The sequence below is a fragment of the Mustela erminea genome, chromosome X (genome assembly GCF_009829155.1).
Source record: "Mustela erminea isolate mMusErm1 chromosome X, mMusErm1.Pri, whole genome shotgun sequence".
Lineage (NCBI taxonomy): Eukaryota > Metazoa > Chordata > Mammalia > Carnivora > Mustelidae > Mustela > Mustela erminea.
In genome coordinates, this window is record NC_045635.1 from 20,005,946 (window position 1) to 20,019,621 (window position 13,676).

The 13,676-nt window shown below is 41.8% G+C and overlaps 1 protein-coding gene across 1 annotated transcript in view; it reads right to left on the reverse strand.

Annotated features, from left to right (window-relative positions):
• The window catches only part of PCYT1B (phosphate cytidylyltransferase 1, choline, beta), a 123,705-nt gene extending 123,230 nt beyond the window's left edge, over positions 1–475 (reverse strand). Inside the window, exon 1 of the mRNA XM_032330422.1 lies at positions 70–475. Coding sequence (XP_032186313.1) covers positions 70–141 — 72 coding nt within the window. The 5' untranslated portion in view covers positions 142–475. The remainder of the gene's footprint in view (positions 1–69) is intronic.
• Positions 476–13,676: the final 13,201 nt, after the last annotated feature.

Below are 13,676 nucleotides of genomic sequence, written 5' to 3' on the forward strand. Positions count from 1 at the left end.
CCCTTTTTGGACCAACTCTGATATTCAAAGAGGCAAAAATCACTAAGAAAGCATGTATGTTACTGTTACCTTGCGCCAGAATGTGGGAGCGCCACTGTCCCCGGCGTCCCCTTCCGTGGTGCTTTCCTGGTGGCCCACCATGTCTGATCCTGCCCCCCTTTCTCTTTTTCTAGAGTCCTCTCTTCGTTTTGGAGTTCTTTCGAGTCACACGGTGAAATTGTCCTTCTCTGGATTCACCGGTGAACTTGACCGAAGGTTTAGCTTGAAGATGCACTCGGAGGAGCTAGTCACGTCCCAGTGATTGAATAAGCAGAGATCCAAGGTGCTGGGTGTTCTTGCTTTATTTACCACAGGCCTCCACTTGTCCCCTCTGAGCTGTTGTTCACTGACAACTGCTGTGCTCTGGACTGGCGCTCTGATGGCCTGTGGCGCGGGGGACAGGCAGGTTGTGGAGGAAGTTGCCCTCGTGAAAAAGGCCATTGTTTAATCTACCCGGTCCCTCCCTGGAGCTATGGCAACAAATTCCGTTGGTGAATTAACTATGTCATTGTGTGCCGGCTCAACTGATTATGCTCCTGGAATGACAAACATTTTCTCGCTTTTTTTCAAGATAAAAAGTAGTCAAGACCTTGAAGTGTTAATATACGACTCAGCACTTTCTTTAAAGAGGAGAACACAGATGGAGAAAAATTGGATCCTAATAAATATTTTCTCTGCCAAGAAACTATTCTAAATGCCACTGATAAATGGACTGGTGCATTTTAACCATGTAGAATCTTCGCAGTTTGCATTAAGGTTATTTCCCCCTCGAATAAGTGTATTAAAAGGGCTTTTGAAATATGCATGTGCTGGGGCCTTTCCCAGAAAAGGATTCTTTTTAACTCTGGTGGCAGCAGAATGCTGCTGTTAATGCATCCTACCTCGTTTCAGAACGAAGATCCGTCTAAATTCATCTTCGCCATGGAAAGATTTTCTCTGTTTCATGCTAGTGGGAGAAGTCGGAGTCACTTGCTCACATGTTCCAGTCTCCAGCATGAGAAAACCTGCTCCGATCAGTTAAAGACTTTGAATCTGGGGCACCTGGGTGGCTCAGTGGGTTAAGCCGCTGCCTTCAGCTCAGGTCATGATCTCAGGGTCCTGGGATCGAGTCCCGCATCGGGCTCCCTGCTCAGCAGGGAGCCTGCTTCCCTCTCTCTCTCTCTGCCTGCCTCTCCGTCTACTGTGATCTCTCTCTGTCAAATAAATAAATAAATAAATCTTAAAAAAAAAAAAAAAAGACTTTGAACCTGAGGATCCATCCATCCCGCACTTTCTCTGGCTGGGGGGCTGGCCTGGCTGCTGGAGGAGCTCTGTCAGGGAATTCGCTGCTCCTCTGCCTGGCATGTGGTGTGTAGTGTGCTCACTTGGCGAGCCGGAATCACACTTCCGCGGATGCCCTTCCCTTATGGCTCTGGGTTAGACTTGGCCAAGAGAGGGATTTGCACAAGGTGGGGAAGGTGAGTGTGAAGTCATGGCTGTTACTTTCCCCAGGTTGTCATGGCTGGGCTTGGTGACAGAAGGTCCCAGCTGTACCTCACTCCCCTGGGCTCTGAGTCCAGATCTTCGCAACTGCTAACGTTGTCAAACAACGGCAGCCCGGAGCCCCCATCAGGCCTTTCTTCAGCACCATCGAGGTAGGAACAGCTTCTGGTGGCTTCTGGGAGGGTAGCTTCTGCACTTTGGCAGCTGGATGTGCTGAGCTTCTGACTTACAGCTGGGTAACTTCTCCCATCATCCAGCTCCCCTGCCCACCTCCGCTCCTCCACGTGTCCCACAAGGCGCCGGGTCTGTTTCCTGGGAGAAATCCCTTTCTCTACCGCTCACAGTGGCTCTGCTTCTTCAGCTAAGCTGCAGCTGATACACGTATTTTTCCAAACAATATGAGGACTGTAGGAGAGAATCTTCAGCACGAGGGGATTTTGGAGGGCAGCAGGGAGAAAATGCCATGGGACTTGCATCTAGAAGTGACTGAGGAACTTCTGGGAACTTCTGGCCTTGAGGAACCCAGGGAAATAGACGTCATATTTGTGTCAGTCTCTCCCCCAGGTCCCTGTAGCCTTCGAACTGCAAAAATTCTGTTCAGATCCAAGCATGTTTTCAAATACTTTTCCTTCTTCATTCCTATGGTTTCCTCTCTTCCTTATTCTTTTCCCCCGCCAGAGACCATCCCCCACCCCAAAGAGGCTGAAATTGCCTATTGGAGGTAAACCACATGCCAGGGGTAGCTGGCACTTAGTCAACTGCAGGAGAAAAAGAAAAGTCCAAGTCCTGGGCACATTATTTCTTCCTGAATGATCCACTGGAGCCACTGAAATTCTGACAAAACTGACACAGCACACACGGATGGACTCAGAGAGACGATTTCTCTGAAACTCAAGTCAAACCTAGCTCAGCTGTCGAGAAAATATTCACCTCTACCCGCACTGGTTCGCTCTTGTCAGTAATGGAAAAAACCACTCTTGTGTCATCAAGGCCCAATGGTTCACATGAGAGGCTTGTTTCGAAATTGCCTCTTGCTGTCATCTGTTAGAATAACAGTGCATTTGATATTTCTGAGCTTCTCATCACACATCCAAAAGAAGAATCACTGCCAATCTCTTCTCAGTTAATTCCTACTTAGAGGAGGTGATTATTGGTCATGAGCATTAGCAAGTTCAGAGGTTATGGTTAATTTTGGCTCTAGAGCAAACAGAATGGAGACAGGGCCACCAACACAGCACCACAGTGTATTCGTACCACAGATCTGCTCAGGTCATTCAATTAAGCTACTTACTTGGATCATGAAGATGTCTATTATCTGAACACTTATTGGTGGCTTTCTGGGGTCTTGTCTGCTTTTGAGAGTCCCATAAGATAAATAAATGGTCTCAGGGGATCCCTATGAACAATGCCCTGTGGTCTATTCAAGGGGCTCTCCAGAGCCCTGAGAGTTGTGTCAATGGGTAGAAGCTAGTTGCCCAGGCCCACAGAGGTGGACAAGGATGGGCAGCAGATCCTAGCTACTGGATGAGGTACCTTGTGTGAATTAGAAAAGGGTGCTCCTCTGGGCCCAGCAGCCCAATTTGGTGAACAGAGGGAGGGCTGGATTTTAGCCCCTAATTCTCCGAATCTGTGGGAAATCTTTGCAGCCCCTGAGCCTTGGAGAAAAGGGCATTTTCGGGGAAGCAAACTGTGTCAGTCCCATTATAAGAGATACATTCTTGAATTTGGAAAACAAGTATTCTCAGAGCTCATGAAGTGAGGTGTTCTCTGTTGGGAGATGTGGTTGGTCAACTAGGCCTCAGCTCCAAAGCTGATAAAACTGCCCTTCTTCCACACAAATTCCCCAGGAGCATTCTGTTGGCCTTTCTGATACCTTCCTAGCCAGCAGAGTGTGCCCAGGATCATGGCTTTATGTGGCTCAATTTGAGAGGGCCCTGTATTAGCTCTCTTCTGAGGAGTCTGTGTGGCCATGGACACGTGCATGGCCTGGAGGCCCTCACACTCCCAACCCCTAGAAAATTCTTGAGTTCTCCACCCAAATGCCCCTCCCCTGCTGTTTTCAGAACTCATGTGGCCTCTTCTTCGGTGCCATCCTCCCGGGAGTAACCTCCCCAGAGAATTGCATATCCCTGGACATGAGGGGCGGTGGAGCTTTCAGCAGGAAAATGTGAACAGAATCTGGATATCTGGGCCACCCTGTGGTGCAGCACAGAGGAGGGTCTTTGACTCTGCTCCCTTCCCCTCTGCCATCTACACATGTACACACAGTCTGTTAGCATGATTTCAAACTTTTAAATATTTAGACAAATGATACACGGACCTCCATTCAGATTCTTGCCCTGACCCCACAAATGATAGCAGCAGGCTCAGCTAGAGGTATTTGAAATCACTGTAGAAATTAATGGATTAATTAGCATTTTCTGGTTATTTTAATTATAGTTAATTACAGGTAGTTTGTCATCAAAAGTCTAATCATCTCTGAATGTATGAACAATATGATTTTCTGAATCTAACTGACTCAAGGCTAGATTCTGGACTGAGATGAAATAATTTGCTCCAACTCTAGCACAGTCCTTGGGATATGGTAGTTGCCTTGAAAATGACTGTTAATGAGTAAATGAATCCCTGAAATGTTTTATTAACTGCCTCTCGTCTTTTGCCCTGCCTATGCCAAATAACTGGCTTAGAAACTCTTCGATGGATGAGTTTATCCAAGGCTGTTATGGACGTCTTAGTCAACTGGGCTTAGAAATTCTTTGACTGATGAGTTCACCCAAGGGTGGTTTGGGGTGTTAGTCCAGAGATGAAGCCAGGGAACAGACGAGGAGATGGGAAAGTGAATTCCTGTGATCCCCTGCCTTTTTGCTTTTCCTAAGCCCCTGGAATTATCTAGCAACCATTCTGAAGAAGGAATACAAAGTTTAGACTTTGCACTTTCAAGTGATAGACTAAAGGCATACTCCACCCCCATGATGTGAAGACATGTCCAAGTTCAAGTGTAGAATTTAGGTATTTTGCATATTCCATTGAATTTACTGAACATGGACTTCATATCAAGCCCTCAACCAGGTGAAAATCTGAAGGCCATTACAGCAGTACCAGCCTTCGAGGCCTTACACAGCAGTATATAAGGTACCGTTACACTGAGTATTTGCCCGACTTCAGTAATCTATTTTGCCACCCCCAACTCATCATTCTCCATTCCCCCTTACCCTGCTTTGTTTGACTTCATTAGGGACAGATGACGTGTACTGGTTTGCTATGGGTTTCTCCCAGGAGAGTGAAAGGGCAGGGTCTTTGCTTCACTGCCAATGTCCCCAGTGACTAGAAGAGTGACTGGCACACACAAGGGCTTGGTAAACATTTTGTTGATGAACATATTAATTTGACATCAAAGTTGCACTATTTTTTTTTCTCGTTCAATTTGGCTTTGAGTGGGTAGGAAAGTAGCATGAAGACAAGCAATCTGGTTTGACGGTGGGAGGTGCTCCTGAAGGGACTAGAAGCAAATAATGCTCAGATGGAGTTCAGTCCTGGAGAACAGCTGGTGTCCAGGGAAAACAAATGCACTGAGAAACTGTAGGAAGCAAGGACCTTTGGAATTTGTTAGCTTTCTTTTCAGGCACACAGTCGTTGTAGTTTGCAGTAACTTGCTGAAACAACCAAGCTCCAGGCAAAGAAGCATGTTTGTTGATCCACTGGGCCATTAATGGAACTTCTGTAAGGTGTTAGAGCTATAAGCCAAGTAACTCCAAGATGGTTTTCTTCCGCTCACCTCATAACAGCTATTTTCATGGATTGCTGGGGTTTTGCAGACATTTTTCTTTCTGACAGGAAAACTGACTTTGTGCCTGGTGAGAGCCCGACCTGAAGAAAAACTGAACATGATATATTTTGTAACTGCTTCTATATCTTTCCCATGGCTTTTTGCTATTCAAAGTAAAAATGATACAAAACTTCTATGCTTGACCGAAGGAACCCAGTACATTGTTTCTTTTTTCCTTTCCCCTCCTCCATTCTCCCAACCACCAGGACAAAGACAAAAGGGCATCTTCACCTTCAACTGTAGATCTTTTTTTTCTCAAAGATTTGTTTATTTGAGAGAGTGGTGGTGGGGTGGGGGGTAGGGGTGGGAGAAAGGACAGAGGAAGAGAAAGAGAATCCTCAAAGAGACTCCCTTTTGAACACGGAGCCCAATTTGGGGTTCCATCCCAGGATCATGGTCCCCAGGGTCCCCTTATAATAAGTCTTATAATCAGCTGGGGTGCCTGGGTGGCTCAGTGGGTTAAAGCCTCTTCCTTTGTCTCAGGTCATGATCCCAGGGTCCTGGGATCGAGCCCCGCATCAGGCTCTCTGCTCAGCAGCAGGAAGCCTGCTCCCCTCCCCCATCCCTGCCTGCTTCTTTGCCTACTTGTGATCTCTGTCAAATAAATAAATAAAATATATTTTTTTTAATGTCTTAAAATCAGGGAGTCTGAGTTCTCCAACACTGTTCTTCCTTTTCAAAGTTATTCTGGCTAATTTATGTCTTTCTAAATGTCCATATAATTTTTAGAATCATGGAATCAATTTCTACCACAAAGCTTGCTGGGATTTTGACTCAGATTGTACTGAATATATAGATTAATTTGGAGAAAATGGATACATATGTATTTTTAAAATCAGATCTTGTTCCCTTTTTTTTGGAAGATTTTATTAACGTGTGTGTGTGAGAGAGAGAGAGAGAGAGAATGGGGGAGGGGAGAGGAAGAAGCAGGCTTCCCACTGAGCAGGGAATCGGACATAGGGCTCCATCCCAGGACCCCAGGATCATGACCCGAGCCAAAGGCAGGCACCCAATCAACTGAGCCACCCAATTGCCCTAAGAGAATAGATATTTTAACAACTTTGAGTCTTCCAATCCATGAACATGGCACAGTTCTCCCTTTTTGTATGTTTTCTTTAATTTTTCTCAGCAGTCTTTTTAAGAAGTTTTCAGTGCACATCGCTTCCGCCCTCCAGTCCAAAGTTTCTTGTTTCAAGATTTATTTCAAGTTATTTGAGTTCATTTTCTTGAATCAAAAGTTTGGAAATATTAAAAACCAATAAATAAATAAATAAACAAACAAATAAATGAGTTTGGAAATGTTCTATGTTGTTCTCTTTCTCCATAGATTTTCACAAGACATCTGAGTGTATTTCTCTTATAATCACCATTTTTAGAGTTGATACACCAATTGATATTTTGAGGTGCAGATGTTCTTAGAAATCATTTAACCTGTGGCCTGTCCCACAGAAGAACCTCTTAAATATCCATAGTTGAGAGGCTTCTGTATGGCTCAGTCAGTTAAACGACTGGCTTTTGATTTTGGTCTGGGTCATGATCTCAGGATCCTGAAATGGAGCCCGTGTCATGCTCCGCACTCAGTGCAGAGTCTGCTTGTCCCTCTCCCTCCCCCCACTTGCTCTTGCCCTCTCTCTCTCTCTCAAATAAATAAATAAAATCTTTTTTAAAAGACTGACTATAAAGCTACAGTAGTCAAGACAGTGTGGTATTGCTATTAGTCTAGATACATAGAGGGAACAAAATAGAAAATCCAGAAATTAATCCATGTATATGTGATAAATTGATTTTTTATTAAAGTCCTGAGACAATTCAATGGTTAAAAAAAAATTGCCTTTAGGGTGCCCGGCTGACTCGGTAGACCAGACCGCTCTTCATCTCAGGGTTGTGAGCCCAAACCCCACATTAGGTACAGAGATTACTTTAAGATTTTATTTATTTATTTTATTTTAGAGAGAGAAAGAGTGCAAATGGGGTGCGGGAAGAGGTGTAGGAAGGGAGGGAGAGAAACACCAAGCAGACTCAGCGCTGAGCATGGAGCCTAACACCAAGTTCAATCCTGCAACCTCGAGATCATGATCTGAGCCAAAGCCAAGAGCTGGAGGCTTAACCAATTGAGCCACCCAGGGGTCCCTAGTGTAGTGATTACTTCTAAAAAATTGCCTTACGGGCACCTGGGTGGCTCATATAGTTAAGCCTTTGCCTCTGCCTTTGGCTCAGGTCATGATCTCCAGGTCCTGAGAAGGAGTCCTATATCGGGCTCCCTCCTCAGTGGTGAGGCTGCTTCTCCCTCTCCCTCGTCCTCTCCCCTCTGTTCATCCTCTATCTAAACAAAATCTCAAAAAAATTGCCTTAAAAATGCCATTCATAACAACATTGTTCACAATAGCCAAAAGCTGAAAGCAATCCAAATATCCATCACTAGATGAATGGATAAAGAACATGTTGTATATACACACAATGGAATATTATTTAGCTTTGTAAAGGAAGGATATTTTGAAACCTGCTACAACCGGATAAACCTCAAGGACATTATGCTAAGTGAAATAAGGCAGCCATACACACAAAAAAATTACTATATGATTCCACTTATATGAAGTACCTAGAGCAGTCACATTCATAGAGACAGAAAGTAAAATGGTGGTTGTGAAGGGCTGGGGGGAGGAGGAATGAGAAATTATTGTTTAATGGGTACAGAGTTTCAGTTTGTGATAATGAAGAATTCTGGAGATTTGTTGCCCAGTAATGCAAATGTACTTAGCATTACTGAACTACACACTTAAAAATGGTTAAGAAGATTACTTTTACATTATGTGTATTGTAGCACAATCAAAAAATTAAAGTGATTCTAGAACAACTGGATTTCCATAAGCAACAAATGAACTTTGATCCTTATCATACATTATATATAAAAATTAACATGGAATGGATCATAGACCCGAAAAATGTAAAATGTGTGTAAAATGTGAAAGCCTTAAGACTTCTAGGATATAAAAAGAGAAAAACCTTTATGACCTCAGGTTAGGCAAACATTTCTTAGGACACAAAAAGCGCAAACCATAAAGAAATAAAGGGAATAAATTGAATTACATAAAAAATAATAATTTTTGTTTTCAAAGGACACAGTTAAGAAAATGAAAAATAAGTAAGCCTCAGATGCGGAGAAGATATCTGCAAAAGACATTTTATAAATGATTTTAAGGATGGATAAAAATCATTATAATTTAATAATTAGACAAATAAGTAAACTTTTTAAAAAATGGGCAAAGGTAGGGTGCCTGGCTAGCTCAGTCAGTGGAGCACCCAACTCTTGATCCCAGGGTTGTGAGTTCAACCCCTATGTTGGGTAGGGAGCCTACTTAAAAAAAAGTTCTAGGGGCACCTGGGTGGCTCTGTCGATAAGCATCTCCCTTCAGCTCAGGTCATGATCCCAGGGTCCTGGGATGGAGCCCCACCTCTTTGGGCCTCCTGCTGAGCAGCGAGTCTGGTTATCACTTTCCCTCTGCTGCTTAAGGACTGATGCTCTCTCTCAAACAAATAAACAGAATATTTTTTCAAAAATTCTTAAAAAATTAAAGTGGGCAAAAATTTGAACAAATATTTCATTAAAGGATATACACAGAACTGGCCGAGAGACTTCTGGCTTTAGCTTCCATATATAAAGTGCTTGAAAGTTATTGCTACCGTCCTTATATCAAGAAGAATACGGATGGGGTGCTTGAGTGGCTCAGTGGGTTAAGTGTCTGCCTTTGGCTCAGGTCATGATCCCAGGGTCCTGGGATCCAGCCCCATGTCACTGGGTTTCCTGCTCAGCAGGGAACCTGCTTCTCCCTCTCCCTCTGCTCTTCCCCCTGCTTGTGTGCATGCTCTCTGACAAATACATAAATAAAATATTTTTTAAAATAAATTTTAAAAAAAGAAAAGAAAAATATGGATAAACTGAAAATCAATGACCTTTCTTAGACCCATCAGAGAACTGAGATAATGGGGAGGATGACCATCCCCAAACCTAGAGAGAGAGGCACGTACAGAAGTCTCCTAGCTGACATCTGCTCACCTGGAACAGAAACACCTGGAACCATAATCTGATGGAAATACTTAAATGGTAATTTTGGTAAATTATTGGAGGCTGAGTATGGACTAACATGAAATCGAGAAATTCCTGGGGCTGCAATCACAGAAAGGACCCCACACTTTTGTGGGCTTTTCCTCCAGGAACCCCACCAGATTCTCACCTTGAGGATCTGAGAAATATCCCCTGGAGACCCTGGCAGAAGAAGAGGAAAAATATCCACCAGGAAAGCTTTCCAGAACGCTCTCTATCATAAAGACCTACTCTCCAGGTGGCAAGACTCTGTCAGAGGGCAAAACTGCAATATTATTCCCAGTTAGGAAAGGGAATTTCAGGCTTCTCCACCTACAGAGAAATAAAGACAACCATATTCCACACGGGATGAGACTTCGAGGAGATAAATTGGAACTGCTGAAGTAGGGGAAAGAAGTAGGGGAACAGTGTGAAAATACCAGTAGGAGGAGAAAGGGAAAATAGAGCAGAAGAAATATTTGAATAACAGCCAAAGACCTTCCAAAGAATTGGTCATTAATGTGACAGACAAAAAACTACAGACCCAGTAACCTCAGAGAACACCAAGCAAGATAAATACTGAAACAATCTAACAACAATGACAAAAACCCAAACCTAAGAATATCTTATTTAAACTACAAAAAACAAAAAACAAACAAAAAACAAACAGGACAAGGTAAAAATCTCAAAGGAAATCAGAAGTGGGGGAGCACAGTGGAGGGAAACCATTTCTAAAATAAGAATAAGAATTATGGTGGGCTTCTCATCAGAAACGATGTAGTAAGTGTTCTGAGGCTTAGTTTCCAACATGTGGGTGGGGACATTTCAGAACATAACAAAACAAAAGACACCTTACTAGTTCTTACCACTTAGGAAATTCCAAGTGTTTCAGGAGCTCTGTGCCAGAACTGAGGATAAGACCAAATACATATTTCTTATTATGCAAACAAGTCAAGAGTGGAGTGAAATCACTAACTTGTTGGAGGGCAAAGAAAAAACACTTGCCAACCTAGAATTCTATATCCAGTGAAATTACCTTTCAAAAGTGAAGGAAGAAGATGGGTTTGAGTATAACTTGTGGAATTTAAGAAATAAAACAAATTCTTTGGAATCGCTTAACATAATAGCAACAAGATATTGGGAAATCCTTAAACAATTTTTAGCAATGATCAGAAATGTTTTTTTATTTCATTTATTCTTTTCTTATTTCATTTATTCTGACTTTGTTGATGTATACAGCCCAGAGAACAAACAATATTGCATGAAAAACATATAGATTGGCCCTCATGTGAATTTCCATTATTGCAGATATGGAATAATTCTGTTTATGTTTTTCCAGTTAATTGCTCATGTTTTTTTTTAAATTTCTGTCAGTTTTTATGGAATTTTGAAATACTGATACCATAAATGTTATGCCAAGTTTGAAACTTTTCACTTATTTCTAATACTATTTAGGTCTTGTCCATATATTTAATATGAAAAGGTTGAAACCTGCTTAATGAGTGGTCATTTTTTTCAGTGTTTTAGGTAATTACCATTTTTGAGAGATTATTCTCCTGTAGGAAATGAAATGCTATTCACTACAAATTCACATTTTTAAATTTTATTTTTATTTTTTTAAGGATTTTATTTATGAGAGAGAGAGCGCGCAGGGGGAGGAGCAGGAAGTAGAGGGAGAGGGACAAGTAGACTCCATGTGCTGAGCACAGAGCCCGACATGGGGCTCAGTCTTAGGACCCTGAGATCATTATGTGAGCTGAACCTAAAAGTTGGACACTCAACTGACTGAGCCACTCAGGCACCTTGCATTCACATTTTTTAAAAGTAAGCTCAACACCCAGTGTGGGGCTTGAACTCATAACCCTGAGATCAAGAGTCACAATATTTACTGACTGAGTGGGACAGGTCCCTCTATATTTTTTTATTATTTTTTAAAAGATTTTATGTATTTATTTGACAGAGAGAGAGAGAGAGAGAGCGCACAAGCAGGGGGAGTGGCAGGCAGAGGGAGAGGGAGAAGCAGGCTTTCCATAGAGCAGGGGGAGCCCGACATGGGACTCCATCCCAGGACCTCAAGATCATGACCTGAGCCGAAGGTAGTTGCTTAACCAACAGAGCCACCCAGGCACCTTATATTTTTTATTTTAAAATGCAACTTGGAAATAACTTTTCCTTATATGAATAGTCTTTAAAAAAAAGTAAAGCTGCTAAAGCAGAAAAATAAAGCAGAGAAATTAGAGACTTTCTCAGACAAATAGAGTGAGAGAATTGTTTGCCAGTAGACCTGCCCTTCAAGAAATGTTAAAAGAGTTTCTTTAGGCAGAAGAAAATGATACAGGTCAGAAATTGAGATCTACACAAAGTATAAGAGAGCATCAGGGAAGGAATAAATGAAGGTAGAATGCAATTTTTATTTATTCATGTAAGTATTTATTTCTGTAGGCTCCATGCCCAGTGTAGAGCCCAACACAAGGCTTGGACTCATGACCCTGAGATTAAGACCTGAGCTGAGATGAAGAAGTCAGATGCTTAACTGACTGAGCCACCCAGATACCCCGGTAAAATAAAATTTTTAAGTTTTTTTTCTTAATTGATTTAAAAGATAACTAAAGCAGAGCAGTAACAAGGTAAGATAACAAGATATGAAATGAATGACAGCAAGGTCACAAGGGTCAGCAGGGAGGAATTGGGCATACTCAATTATAGGGTACCTGCACCACATGTGAAGCAGTACGGTGTTATCTGAAGGTGAACTTAGAGTATTTTTAAATGTATATTGTAAACCCTAGGGCAGCTGCTAACAAAGCTTAAAAGAAAAAGGAAGTATAAACATTATGCAAAGGGAGAAGATTAAATGGAATCATATAAAACGCTCCATTAAAACCTGAGAAATAGAAAAAGAAACAAGGAACAAAGAAAAACAAAGAACAAATACAGTGATGAGAAAACAATTACAAATAGCCAATATGCACATAAAAAGATACTCAACATCATTGGTCATCAGAGAAATACAAGTTTAAATTCACAATGAGGTAGTAATATATAACCAGTAGAATGAAAATGAAAATTAAAATGGATAGTACTGCTGAATCTGTCCTACATTGCTGGTGGGAATGTAAAATAGCCCAGCCACTTTGGAAAACAGTTTGGCAGTTTATTTTAAAGTTAAACATACACTTACCCTATGACTCAGCAATCCCTCTCCTAAGTATTTACCCAAGAGAAATGAAACATGTCCTTATAAAGACCTGTACACAAAATTATAGAAATGGACAACAGATTAGTGGTTGCCAGTTGTTGAGGTTGTGGTGGGGATAGGGGTTGAGCAGGAGGTGAGCAGGTGTGGCTATACAAGGGCAACATAAGAGATTTTAGAGATAGAAATGTCTTGTACCTTGACTATATCAATGTCAATATCCTGGTTGTGATATGATACTATAGTTTTGAAAATGTTACCATTGGGAGACACTGAGTAAAGGACAAACATGGATTTTTTTTCTGTATTATTTCTCATAACCGCATGCGAATTTACAATATCTTAAAATTTAAAGTTTAGTTTTAATGTAAGGCCAGGGGCACCTGGCTGGCTTCGTGGATTGGAGCATGACCCTTGATCTCAGGGTCATGAGTTCAAGCCCCACGTTGGGAGAGACGCTTACTTAAAAAACAAAAACAAAAACAAAACCAACGTGTAAGGCAGACTACAACATGTAAAAACAAGAAATAGGGGCACCTGGGTGGCTCAGTGGATTAAAGCTCTGCCTTCAGCTCAGGTCATGATCCCAGAGTCCTCGGATCAAGCCCCGAAATGGGCTCTCTGCTCAGCAGGGAGCCTGCTTCCTCCTCTCTCTCTCTGCCTGCTTCTCTGCCTGCTTGTGATCTCCATCTGTCAAAAAAAATAAATAAAATCTTTTTAAAAAAATAAAAGCAAGAAATATTGACAAGAATTTTCAGAAACATGTCCATTGTATTAAAGAGATTTAGATATAATATAGTAAGTCATCAAGAGTACCTAACCATTAAACATTTATGCCAATGGAAGGAAATGAAAGATCATTCAAGACATGATCTTTGTTTTTGATCCAAGATAACATATGCAGGTCCAGAAAGCATCAGATTTGTATACATATACGTAAGTTTCAGCAGACTTACCTTGCTAATAATGTCTGATCTAGGGGGCATGCCCCTCCCCCACTTTTGAACACCTTTCATTTTCAGGACGATCTTTTATTTTTAGTTTTTAAAAAG